The following is a 13,983-nucleotide window of genomic DNA, read 5'->3' on the forward strand; positions in this document are numbered from 1 at the left end:
AGGGTGGCAGCGTCCAGAGCAGGTTTCAGTGGGAAGGCAGGGAAACATGGCAGAACTGTTTCCATTTTCCTCTCCAGATCACGTAGCAGATTGGAGGCAATAGCAAGGGTCAGAGCCCAAACCCTCTGTGCCCGCTGTGTTGGGCTGTGGCAGCAGCGGGCACCGGTGGCCCCGGGGCAGGACAGCTGCATTGGGCTTCCACCCCATCACTTCCTGCCGTGTCTCGTCTCGAGGCACAGGGTGTGACGGGAGGCTCCAGCCATCCCAGGCTGGACCACACTGTCCTGTGGCCTCACCCTAGTGGGAGCAGCCGACTGCAATGGAAACCAAACCCCTCTCCTTGCGCACACAGGACATGGACACAGGTGCTCGGTTTGCTGCTGTTCTGCTGGAGCTCGTCTTGACAACCCCTGATGGAAATGAAGGGTCAGAACCCTCGGGCTTTTCCAGTGGAAAAGCTGTGCAGCAGCTCCGGGGGTTTGGAGGAACAAGCCCAGCGATGCCCCAGTGGTGAGGAGCCGCCCGCACCAGACCCTGCTCTTCTCCAGGCACCTCCGTGTGCCCGAAGGACCAGGCCCACGTCTTGGAAATGCCCGAGGCCTTCCTGCTGTGCGGGTGGGGGCAGCGCATGCCTCATCCTCCCGTCCCTTGGGGATGCCACCGGCAGCCCCCAGCTCACACATCCAGCGCCAACAGCAGCAAATGCAGGTTTTGGTGACCTCGGGTTACCTTGAGCCCGCGGCAAGCAGCCAATGGTATCGACTGCCCCAGCGGCTGACCCTGTTTGCCCTCGCTATGAGCAGGGGACGTGTGCTCGCAGTCAGATCCTCCTTGGCTCCTCACTGGCCTCCCACAGAGGCTCTGCTCCAGCTCGCCTCAGCCCTTAGGTGCAGGTTCTCCTGCGGCAGCCTGAGCTGCACTTTGGGTTCAGGGCACTTCGCGGCTGGCACCACCACGTCCTCTATGGAGAGGGTTAAGTTGCTTTTGCAGACACGTGGGGAATTAAGGGCGCTCAGCCAGCCTGCGGCAGCACAGGGCACGGCCGGGCACTGGCATAGGGCACGGGGACAGGTCTCAGCCGTCTTCAGCACTGGGATGAAGAGGGATTGCATCAGCTCAGCCCAAACCACCTCAAATAAAACACTGCTTCCATTTGGAAAATGGATTTTTGAGCTGCAGGCACAGTGACCCTGGAAAGCTGCACCCCGATCACCTGGGAGCAGAGGAGGCATTCTGGTGTTTAAGTGAATGCTGCCAGGTGAGGTGAGCAGTGGCAGGCTGCAGCCAGCAGAAGTGATGGGCAGAGATGTCACAGCCTGTACCCGAGGTGGACAAGCTCCCTCCATTATTCAATGGAACTGCTCTGTATTTTAGTACTGAAGGGTCACTCTCCCTGCGTGCCCTCCTTCCTTCCAAAGCACAAGCTCTGCTTCCACACAGATTTTCATTGCTTCAGGACTGGTGTGGATCCAACCAGGAAAATCCTGTTTGCTGAACTCCTGCAGTGGATGCTTGACTTGCAAACACCCAAACGTGGCAGACAGCTTTACCAAAGCTTTGGTTTACCCGTAACAGGCATCTCCTGCCATATGCCTTAACAAGACAGGGTGCTACGAAGTGAGTTTTACCAACAAGCAAAACTTCCAAACCCACGGTGGTTTTCTGGCCATAGGGAATTTCTTCATAGAATCCCAGATGGGTTTGGGTTGGAAGGGACCTTAAAGCTCATCCAGTTCCAACGCCTGCCACAGGCAGGGACCCCTTCCACTGGAGCAGCTTGCTCCCAGGCCCTGTGTCCAATGTGGCCTTGAACACTGCCAGGGATGGGGCAGCCACGGCTTCTCTGGGCACCCTGTGCCAGCGCCTCAGCACCCTCACAGGGAAGACTTGATCCATTCTACTGTAGTGGGTGCTGCCACGTAACAGTGCTGACAAAACCCCTCATCCATGGGAAACAGTTTAATGTCTCCTGCTCCATTTGTGGGTTCCTCGTGTACTCAATCCTAGACTTCAGGGGCTCCACATCATCTCTTTGCTCAGCTCAGTGGGATCCTTGCCCATGACTACAGTCCCCAGGTGCTGCAGTGATTGTGCCAGGTAGCTGGCAGGTGTTGGAAAGAGGATAAATTGACTCCTTTCAAGCTAGATGCCACAGTTCGTGAGCAGCCACATTTGCACCCAGCACAGGGGATTCCAACAGGCACATGAAGCAGCAGGTTTAGTACTTGAAAATTTTATTTCCTCAAATGAGCACCACCACATATTGTAAATATGACAAACAATAGCCTCCCTCTAATACTGAAGAACTATGTACAAGGTACAAACACATGAGAAGGTGAAACCCAACTCTTTGAAAACAAACGGTTGCATTTATTACTGAAGCAAATGACCTGAAAGAATATGCAAAAAAACCAAAACCAACCAAAAAATGAAGATCAAAGAAATAAAATTATACACAATTTGTAAACACAAGAGCATCCATAGACAGGCTGGTATTGGAAATATTGTCCTTTAGCTTTGTCAGTGGGGAAAGCATTCCCATTTCCTTATGAAAAACAAACCAAAGGATACACACAGTTTGCAACTATGAGAATAGCTTATTTGTGGTTGTACCTTACACAATGCCATTCTGCTTGCGTTTAAATATGTTGGTTTCTTGTTTCTGAATTCGAGATGATTTTGTTTCCCCTCTTTTTGAACAGGATCCTGCAAAACCTCCAGCTAAAACAATTCTTTCTGAACATTTCATTTCTGAGCCTCTCACCCGGTGAGAAGAGCTGCTTCCCACTGAGCTGAGCTCTGGATCTCACCAACCTCTTTACCCAACCGGGTCTTGGGTGTCACCTCTTCATCCAAGAACTGGTTCACACGAAACATGATGCTCCTCTCAAAACAAGGAGGTGCAGTGAAATGCATGATTAGCACTCACACACCAGTTAGAAACCTGCAGGCAGAGAAGGTTCTTGCTTGATCATCACAAGAACAACAGATTTCGTGGCTTTTCTCTCGTATCTTCTTAAATCATGTGCACCAAACCCAGAGAACTGAGGAGCGTGCAACAAGAGTCGCTCAGCACTGAAACCAGCTCCTTGCTCAGCAAAACACAGTTCAGTGGCTTGTGCTGTTGGTCCACTTTGGGATAAACAAGAGACCCAATGAAATAAAAACAAAGAAGGGGGAGAAGGAGGGAAGTTAAAGACAGAAAGGAAAACAAAACAAACTCCCCCTTCCTGCCAGAGGTAAACTTTTACTCTAGTCTGGGATGTAGCAGCCTGGTTTAAAGTAAAACAAAAAACCAAACCCCAAACAAACAACAAACCAACAACAAGGAAAGAATCCAAGAGAAAACCAGGACCCACGTCCAAAGACTGAACTTCTAGTTTAAAAACAACAGCTACTTAAAAATCTCCACCCTCCATCCCTGCTGCCCCCAAGCAACCGGAACAGCAATGCAGAGGCTGCAGCTTACACCCAAGCCTGGTTTCTAAGCCTTGGTATCTACCTCACTCCAGCCAATACTGGTGCAAGAGAAAATTTCAGGCCCGGATCCTACAAACCAGGTCTCCTCCTCAAGAAAGCTGTGCCCAGGCGGAGCCTCCCTGGCACCTGCTGTGGGAGCACGACGTGACCCAGGGCTCAGGCTGCCGGACCACAAAAGCTGCTCCAGCACAGAACTGCAGACACCGGAGCGTTCCCCAGGCACCTGCACCTACCTCCCATCCCACACATCAGCTCCTGCCCTCACCCAGCCATCGCCTGCACTGGAGACCAATTCTGCCAGATGGAAGCAGGAATGGCTCCCCTCTCCTGCCACCTCCAGAGGAAAAACGGGTCAACCTCAGAGGACAACGTGTATTAGGATTTTTTGTTTCCCTTTAAACATATTTTCCAACAAATACAGAAGGAAACAGTATCATTTATAAACAACAGAAAAGTGCTCTCAGGGAGGGACTCTGAGAAAACAGCACCAAATATATTATTTTTTTTAAATTAAATATTATTTACAAGAGTGTATTTCACAAGATAATGGTTCTTTTTTTCCTGCTTTTTATATATTATTATCTGAATATTTATTACAGGGGTCAGGATTTCACACCAGGTAATCCACCACAGCAAAACAATTTAACACCTGCTCAAGTCTGAGCTTTGGGGTGGATGGGGTCATGTAAACTCAAGGGTCCATGCAGCTTGCCAGAGACGAGGCTGCGACATAAAACAAAAGCAAATCTCACTGCTGTTCGTGTGTTCTCAAGGATACCACCCACGGGAAGCAGCACCATGGGCACTTGGTGCTCTCCATTCAGGCACTGCCTGCCCAAGGAGGCAGTTTCCAGGGGCCACATCTCCAGCTTGGAAACAATGGTCCCACCTTGCCCACCCCAGATAGTAACAAACAGGCTGCAGACAAGCCACAGGGCCACAAGGATGCAGATAGCGAGGTTCTTGAGGTTCTTTGGTTATGCTCTGAATAGATCACCCTACCAGTCATCACCTGAGCCCGCGCAGACTGTGGCAGCTACCAGCACACAGATCTCGTCATCCTGTCTGGTCACCAGCTCCCAATACTGCCATGTGTCTTAATACAGCAAGTAACAGATGAGTTAGCAGCGGATTAAAAAGTACTTCATATTCAATGGACACACAGTAGAGAAGCCAATGAGCTTCACAAGCCTGTTTTTCCTTATCTCCCTGTACAGTGTATGAAAGTCACTCTATCCATAAGTATCTGAGTGCACTGGGGATGTTCACAGACACAGCCCCTATCAGGGCTTAAGGACAGATTCTCAGCAAGTGTGAAGCTGTGGATGCTGATGTGACAAAACTAATTAAAACCAGATTAAGATCTTGCTGCGTTCAAGCTTAGACTGGTTGCCACCGAAGTGCAACCCCTCTGAACAGTTAAAACCAGCCTGCTCCGATGGATCCCCATCCTTTCTTGTCCCACATATATGGATAAAAACATTTACATCTGGTACCTTTCTGTAGTAACTGTTCTTTCTCAGAGCAGTCCTCTGGACAGGCCTACCTTTTATATCTCTTTTTTATACGAAATCAATCTAAATACCAGCATAAAACCCTGAGCCCCTGTGTGTTCTTCTCAACCTCATCTTAAGGATTTGGGGTTATCCCTTACTTCTCCCAGCTCCAACCAGACCTGTTTGAAGGCTGCTTATCTGGGGAGACCTGAAGAGACCTTCACAGAACACAAATTACTTCCCATTAGTCAGACCCCAATAGATTGTCCCGGATCACCAACCAAAGGAGAGGAAAATGGGACCAGGTCAGTGCCAAAGTCAACAAGATTGAGGGTACTGCAGAAGTGTTGACTGCTATTAGATTTTTATCACTGAAGACAATGTGGATGATGGAAGCAGAGACCATCAGAAACAAAAGGTGAAGCAACTGTTACACAGCCCCAGCAGAAAGGGTGAAGGCAGAAGCCACCTCCTAACAGGCTAGCCACAAAGTGAGCAAAGCCCATCCCCTGCAGGAGCCATGGCCAGCTTCCATCTCACTTCTCTCTCCAAGGCTGGAAAGAAAGTGGTTTGAGAGAAAAACTGGTCTTTGCTTAGATGGGCCACCAGGTTTGGGCTTCAGCACAAAGACCCAACACGTAAGTTGCACCCTGATCCCCAGGCAGCATCTCTGCTCACATCCCCTTCATTTAACAGCAAATTACTTTCTCAGCACCAGCCCTCCGTCCTGCTGCCCCCAGCCAACTGAGAGTCTCCTGGGGTGGGGGCAAGTGGGAACAGATTACAGCTCCAAAGCTTCAGTTTCATAAGGAGTTACACACCCCTGCACAATACTCTTTCCTTCTGGATTAAGAAAGATTTCCCCCAATGGATTAACCTACTTGAAAAAATTCCACCAACAAAAAGAAAATTCACTCGGAGAGACAAAACTAACGCAGTTAAATAGGCTGTAGTTATGCACCAGATACTGGCTGGACTGTTGCAGAGCAAACCTCACATTGTCATTTATGTCTAACACAGCTCCCCTCTCACACACACACTGCTCCTTCCCCACTGACCACCACGGGAAGGTCCACGGTAATTAAAATGAAAACATTAAAATGGGAAGGACTTGCCCCTTGCAGTTGTGATGCCCACACTTACCCCTTCCCTTTGAATTCCAAGGCATAGACAATTCCAGGGGTTGAATTTCTTTTTTTCTTTCCCATTCCCACTGTGCCTGCAACAGGCTTCTGGGAGTGGGAAAAGGGAGGAAGGTTTCGGGGAGGATACCTCATGGCTTGAAATATCCACCTGTGCAACACCGCTACAGCCACCAGGCTCCTCTGCTCCCTCCTCTCCCCACACTCACACCAGTTCTTTGCCAGGCTCCAAGAGTGAAGCTGATGGCTGTGGCCTGGGATTTAAGATACAGATTCTGTAACAGCATTTTCCTACTTGCACTCATGAAGGATTGGTAAAAGACCCCCAGGGATGCTCAGTGGAGGCCAGGAAATCAAAAAGTACCCTGTGTTACTAAGTTTGTCCCCATCCTCCTCTACGTGATTTCCTCTTTCTTGCCTAACACATGCTGGTTTTCCCCCCGTCATACCTTCTAAGCTGCAGCTCCAGCCCCCTTGTGCCTTAAGCGGTTTTCTCCTCCTGTCTGAAGGGTCGTCAGGATTTGGTTTCTCCAGCAGTGAGGACGCTCCCCACAGCTGTGTTCTGTTGGGATGTTTGGCCTACCTACCCTGAACCAGCGAGAGAAACGGGAGGCAGGGAATCTCTCCAGCCTTCACATCCTCCCCCCAAGAAGACAAGTTCATAAATGGCAAACAAAACACAGATTTGCAATCAGCTTGCGGGGGGAACTGCTCATGACTTGTGCTCAGCCAGCGTAGACTGAAGCTCCACCGACGGAGCAGCGGTTTTATCACTTGGAGAGAACGCAGCCGTGAGGTATTTTTCTGTCCATTTAGACAAGTAGATAGTTTCAAGCCTTGGTTAACCAGGACTTAAAGGAGAAGTACAGCTTCAACTTCTGACGACTTCCCTTTGGGCCCATTCCCCACCCCCTATCACCTTCTCCTGCCCAAAACTCGGGTCTTCCTCTCGCACCGAGACCTTCTGATAAAATGCCACCACAGAGCCAACTTCAGTTTGTACTCAAGCACTCGTCAACATGGAATGGCTGTTGGGCATTCGGTGCATTCTCTTAGCCAACGCCAGAACAGAGAGAGAAGCAGCCAGGGTCAACTCACAAACAGATACAAAGCAAAGAGACAGAGAGACAGAAATTTAGAGGCCAGTCACCGATAAAGATGGAGAAGGGTGTGAAGATGCTCCCAAACTGCAGAGCCTCTAAATGCATGGAACCAAGCGTTCAGTCACTCTCTCACTCTTGGATATAATGTTCGGTTGGATGGCATTCTCTTACACGCTGGTAGGGCTGGGCTCTTCCCATTCAATCCCAGCCATTATCCTTGATCATGTGAGCTAGTTCAATGATGTATTTGCCTTCTTTATACTTCTGGCTGCTTTCAAAAGCGTGTTCCTAAAAACAAACGGAGAAGGAATGAGATCAAGATGATATCTGAAGGTAAATGAACAGTTACAGATCAGATCCAGGAATGCTGGTACAAGTCTTAGCCTTGTCTACAGAGTAAAATGCTCAAAGTGCAGGTCCTCCTGTTGGCTTTCAGGAAAAGTATGCTGGAAGAATCTTAAATCCTGCTTCTAGGCATCTTTACAGGCTGGAAAAAGGAACAATCGGCACCACGTGAATGTGCAGCCTCCTGTAGGCCAATGGCCACTGCTCCTTGAACTATGATTTAGGAATCATCAGTGATAAAACCCACCCGTCTCTGACGTGAAAAACTCCAGGTGGAAACTTCATGTGGAAATGGAGCAATCGGGCACCAGTCGACAAGAAGGACTCACCCTACACAGATGCATGCTTGCAGGGACACACAATGCTTCACCACTGCAGAACTGCAGAAGAGAAAAAGTCTGTGGGATCTCCAACTGGGAGGGACTCCCATTACTGAGGCTGCATCCTCAAAAGCAGTTCAGCTCTGCTCAGGTGTTCTGTAATGCACCTGGAAAAACGCCACTGGAGGCTTGAGCTTACTGCTATGTTTACAACATTTTGTGTTTTGTTTTACAGTAACCTCAGTTTTGCACTTAGTGTCCTTTCCCATTTGTGAGAGCCATGCGGTGGTTCTGCATGGATTCCTACCGCATCAATTATTGATGCTTTACTTTTTATAGCCTTTCAATTGATTTATTAAAGAGTATTTCTGTACAGAGGCCAGATAGAATAAAGAATATTTCTGTCTATGCTGTGTTTAGACACTGGTCAAAATGTTTTGACAAACAAGTTTGCTGTGTGCCTCCTGAAGCAGAAACTGGACTGTAGCATAAGCCTTTATTTGAAGGTAACCAAATTTATGAAGAGCAAGAGACAGCAAATAAACAAGCTCATGTTCAATAAACTCATGACCAACATTTCCAGTGGGAAGGACACAGGATTAACAATATATGGATCATTCTATTATTCTGGTATTGTCTGGGAAAAAAGACAAGATGAACCACATGGCTGACTGATGTTATCCTCACATTTATATTAAGTATCACTAAGGGACACCCACCACAACCAGGCCCACAGTGTATATTCTTAGTAAGAAACATACATTAGCCACAAAGAGCTCCTGCTCTGAATGAATGCAACAAACACAAGATAGGAGAGAAAAGAAAACACAGAAAGGAAAAAAGATGGGGCTACAGACCGGAACCTGCATTTCAGCTTCCCAAGTTAATGGTCTTTCTGTGAGACCACGTTACCAGGCACACACCTTCAGAAAGGGCTGGAGCAAAGATGTCCACAGGAAAAATTACAGTGATACTCACATATTTCCAACCCAGTGTGGTTTTGCAGTTTTCACAGTAAATATCTGCAACCGCATGTAATCCCGTTAGTAACACCCGCTCCTCTGCAGGGCCACAACCCACGTTAACTCTGTGGACAAAGGAGAGATGCTCCCTATTAGTGAGTCTTTGCACATCAAAATGCTGCACCGAAGTTGACAGCAATTTTAATGCAGTATTTGAAAACATAAGCAGGAGGTTCAGGATACCGAGTACCAAAATGAAGATCTTTTGCATTTTCAGAATAGAATGAAAATGGTGAAATAAATCTTTTATTCATCTGAAAGTTCTACAAAGCTTTGAAGAGAACATTAATAACATTCTAGTAAATTGCACTAATTATGCATTTGGGAAAGATTTTCATTTTCAAATTGAGAAAATGGTACTTTTACTTTCCCAAATGGAAAACCGAAAACTGTAACTGAAATCAGCAGTTCTTCTCAAAGGCATCCCAGCAGTGATCTCATCAAAACTATTTTCAGTTATTGGGAAAATTACACTTGGTCTTTATGCTAGCTCTAAAAAGTAAGTTCAGATTTAGATACAATTTATTCTCTACATTTATTTTGCCCAACTACATTCTCTGAGAAGAGAATGACTCATACATTAGCTCTTATTTCTCAACCTGATGATGACAAAACCACCTTTTCCTAGCTGCTTATCTGAAACCTCAACATGAAATCAAATATGAATCAGTGTTATTTCCTGCCTCGTTCTCCAACCATTTTCAGCAAGCTCCCAAGGCTTAGGCAGAGGTTTTCTAGAGGAAGACTATCCTTTTGTTTTCTTCTTCACAAGGGTTTTCTTAAATCTATCCTTAGAGACGTAGAGGTGACACGTACAAAGTTCTACTCACACTGAATTGAAGAGGTATGCTCGTCCTTGGCTTCCTTGAAAGGACTGAAAGGCAAGAAAACAAAATTCAGTTGGCTGATTGATGGAAGAAAAGCTAAACCAGAACCTGCCCTAAGTGGCTTCACTAATGGTAGTTATAGCAACTGTTAGCCAGGGCCTGAGAAACACACATTGTTTGAGTCTTCGAGATGGAAAAAGCACAAAGCAAAGTGTCAGGAGGAGATGAGCACTGATGAACAGAGGTCTTGTCCTGCAGTCAGGAAGGGAGCATCTGCCTTCAATTCTAACGCCTGCCTATTTCACAAGGCATGCTGGCAGCCCAGTGGGAACTTCACCTGGTACTACCAGCATTTCCAATGTACTTTTCAAGAGTTAAGCCATTTTCTCTCGTATATCCCAGCAATGTCTGTTATGACCTGTTCAGTTCTGTTTATGAATTTCACACTACTGCCTCACCCCTCCCTAGCACAGCCTTGCTGCCAAATACTGATTTGGATCTCTTTTATAAACCAAGGTGCTTGCAGAGGCTTCCCACTGCACTGCCACAGTTTGGAAACACTGCTGCTGCATATGACAGCACGTGAACTCCCCTTAGGAAGACTGCACAGATGGATGCTGAACCAAACTGACTGTGACCTATTTGTGCAAGGTGCTGTGCACACAAATACAACCTCTACTCTAGTGATCTTACAAAAGACCTTAACCTTGCTGAGGTGCCTGCAAGCCCTTCATATTCCCACTGATGCCAGGGAGATCTTCGGGAGTGGATCCAAACATACAATGAGATACAATTGCATAGAGATGAACATGGACAACAGAGAACCACACAGCAATGCAACCACACCGGATAATTATGAGTCACGGCACATCCTCTTTGCCACACGTTTCCTCAGGATCTTACAGCATCACCATGAAAAGGCAGTGCTTCAAAGAGAGCAGGGAAATACCAGCCTGGCAGGACACTTCCATGAGCCAGAAGGCTCCATTGTGTCACGTCTGTAACATTACCCCGTCACGGTGCCTTGCTTACAAGAGCTGGCTCACACATAGCAAGTGCTACCTTCACTTTTTATGTGCTCTGACAAGCATGCACTGAATGAAACATTTGGTGCTTCTGAGCAAGAGCACAGTTGCTCTCTGTATACAAGATTACGAGGTATCTCAGCGTATGTATGCAAGGAGCTGGGAAAGTCAAAGAGCAGCTCTTCTGGACCACTTCATCATTTACCTTGCACCTTACCAGGAGCCTTGGAATATTTAATGATTTTCTTAAAACCTCTGCTTCTACAGCTGAGTGATGATTTCAGGCTAAACACTCTTAAAAGCAGGGAGACAGAGTTTTGAGAGACTAGATAAACATTCAAGGTTTTACCGTTCCCTCCCTGGACCACTAACACTAATCATCTATTTAGTTAAGGGCAACCTAAACCTGGGGCAACACAAATGTGCTCTTCCCACATCACATGAAGCAATATCTGTGGTGTTCCTGCCCTTCCCAAGCCATCTCATTCTGTGAGCCCTACGGATTCACCCCTACAGAGCCTCATGGAGAAGCAAAGTCAAAGTCATGCCTGGGAGCCAGCAAGCCCGTGGATGATCTGGACCCCAGTTCTTATGTCCACATATATCTGCATTCACCAGCTGCTTCCTCCACACTGGGAAGGCTGCTGCATGTTTCCAGATAACGGTTCTAATGCCTAAAGCTGGGGTACCAACCCATTAGCTCCAGCAAGCACTTCTTGGGTGCTGCCTGGGCTAACAGCCTCTAAGATGTTCTCTGCATCATGAACCATGTTCATGTGAAAGGCAGAGATGGAAAATTCACTCACCAGCAGGAGAGAATAGAACACATTAAAGGTGTGATTTAAACCTGCCCTGACAGCAGAGCAAGTACAGTCTGTCACAGCATTTACCCTGGTGCCCTTCTTGGTGTCAAGGTACTCTCCAGAAGTGGCAAAGGCCCATGGAAGACCCCAAATTGCAAGAACATATGCAAAAAGCTCCCTACCACATAGCAAAGGCACCTCTGGCAAACACAATACCAAGGGGCGTGCAGGCAGGGAGCCACAGCCAGCAACGAAAGCTGCCTGTGAGGTCTGAATGGCAGCAAGGGTTCTGCCAGCTATAAAGTCACTGCCTGGCAAAAAACTTGACTCAGTCCTGGAGGAACAACTATTCTTCAGAGGACTCTGAAGCTCAGCAATTGGTTGCCACCCAGGGCACAGAACAGGCACTCTGGATTCAGAGAGGATGCCTGTGAGGCACTTGGCTATCTCTTTCACTCAGACAAAAGCAGTGCCCTGAGGAATGCCTGTTTTCTTGGGAAGGAATTAAACAGGACACATGGCTCAAGCATGTTTGTGTAATTGCATTTATTAGAGAAGCTTCTTTTAATCCTTCTGCAGCACTCAAGTTCTTTATTATTGCTATTGTCAGCTGGCTGATACCCCACATGCCAACTAGGTCTAGCCTGTTACAAAACACACACTGCATTGTTTCAGCGTCCTGTGTGGTAAAGTAGGAACTGACACAAAGCCAATGGCCCCCAGGACAGAAAAAGAGTCCAAACCAGACCCAAGCAATGCTCTACCTTATGACAGCAAACAGCAGGAGCATCAGCTATCCATGCTGCAGAAGAGAGATAGAAGCCTAGCAGGATGGACTGCTGATGGGGGACAGCAATGAATAAGAAGTTCCCACAACAACATGTGTGCCATCAAAGCAAAATGAAAGCAGATGAAGCTTGTTAACCATCCAGTCCTTCACAGTAAATACTTTTCCATAAACACCAAAGTGACTAAGTTTGCCAATAACAACAACCAAGAGAGCAAACCTTTTATTGGTACAGAAATAGGATTTTCCATTACTGCTGTACAAAGGCCTGTCTTTAATAAACAACAAAACCAAACCCATCAGCTTTGTGTTTGTGGCTCACTGGACACTATTCAAGCTCCCCACCCCAGGGACAGTAGCATCCTTTCAGAGGTGCCCTTCCTTCCAGCTCAAGCCAGTGTTTTCAGATATCTAAGCGTGGTCACTGCAAAAAAATCACATTCATTCTCTCCTGCCCAAGCAGAACTTTTCAGTGCTCAGCTTTCAGTGCTGCTGCCTGTCTGAATATTCACCCTCCAGCTAGCTAAGGATTTGGCAAATCATATAAAAAAAGTGAGAGAAGTTTGGCAACCATCTCAAGCTCTCCAGTGCAGCTGCTCTTCCCAAGGCTGAACTGACTGTGTCTTTATAAAGGTAGCACAGGCAGGTTTTATCTGGGTGTTGTAACCTCTGCTTTTTCTGGAGATGCTCCTTTCCTTCTGGCACAGGCTGTAACGGGCACTATGAAATCAGAAGAAACAGGTGTATTTGTACACAAACAGATCTCCTTTTCATTGGTTTTGCTGGTGTTTTATTAAGAATCACACAAGAGATTTCCACAACACACTTGGCTTTCACTGAACAGTGACAGCAGTAAGACCTACTTTCTATGCTATGCATTTTCCCCATGTAGATTTTCTTAAGGCACACTCAAAGGTGCATCTCATAGGCGTGTTTATAAATCCAGACTTCTTATTCTCTAGAACAGCAGCTCCTGGCATCACTTTCCAGATGAAAGAAATGGAAAGGATTTTTTTGTTGTTGTTTCCCACTGAAAGCCCAAGCACATAGTTTTCTCTGCACTGCTAATGCTCAGCGTCTGGCTGGAAACACATCTGTATATGCCAGCAACAAAACTCTCCCTCCCCATCCTCCTGAGCCCTCTAAAATACAATACAAGATTTTGAGATGTGCAATGTACAATGGCTTATTCCTCCTGACTACTTGCCTTCAAAAACCTCCCCTGCCCCTGGGTGCTCTCCTCAGCATGAAGGTATCTAAAAGTTGCAGGGCCTATGAAGTGCTGATTTGAGCACCCAGGTGGGAAACCACAAGCCTGGAGTCAGCTATTTGGCTGCAGATCCTTGCCTGCCAAGCTGTCTCTCGTTGCAGCAGAAGCTCCATGCTAAGATGCCTTTGGCAGCTGCTCTGGTTTCAGAAGTTCCTATCACCCAATTTACACTCATTATGGCCTCCTCAGCTGTGCTGATTCCAAATTAGATCTGTGAAATCATTATTTTTAAAAACAAATACTTTGGCAGGGGGTGGGTGGGTTTGAGGGAAATAGCTTTTCCTCCTTGTACCAACCATATCATGGATCCAGTTTAAAGGGCAATCACACAGACTACTTAATAATCACAGTATGGGGGCAGAC

At 47.0% G+C, this 13,983-nt stretch overlaps 1 protein-coding gene across 2 annotated transcripts in view; it reads right to left on the reverse strand.

Moving 5' to 3' along the window:
• Positions 1–2,217: 2,217 nt before the first annotated feature.
• YPEL2 (yippee like 2) overlaps positions 2,218–13,983 on the reverse strand; it is a 78,487-nt gene continuing 66,721 nt past the window's right edge. For both annotated transcript variants that reach the window (XM_062617157.1, XM_062617156.1), the window contains exons 3-5: positions 9,739–9,782; positions 8,865–8,973; positions 2,218–7,509 (exon numbers count right to left, since the gene is read on the reverse strand). In XM_062617157.1, the coding sequence (XP_062473141.1) occupies positions 7,420–7,509; positions 8,865–8,973; positions 9,739–9,782 (243 nt within the window). In that variant the 3' untranslated portion in view covers positions 2,218–7,419. The remainder of the gene's footprint in view (positions 7,510–8,864; positions 8,974–9,738; positions 9,783–13,983) is intronic.

Source organism: Pezoporus occidentalis, unplaced genomic scaffold (assembly GCF_034315485.1).
Source record: "Pezoporus occidentalis ecotype Australia unplaced genomic scaffold, CSIRO_AGI_Poc_V1 ctg192, whole genome shotgun sequence".
Classification (NCBI taxonomy): domain Eukaryota; kingdom Metazoa; phylum Chordata; class Aves; order Psittaciformes; family Psittacidae; genus Pezoporus; species Pezoporus occidentalis.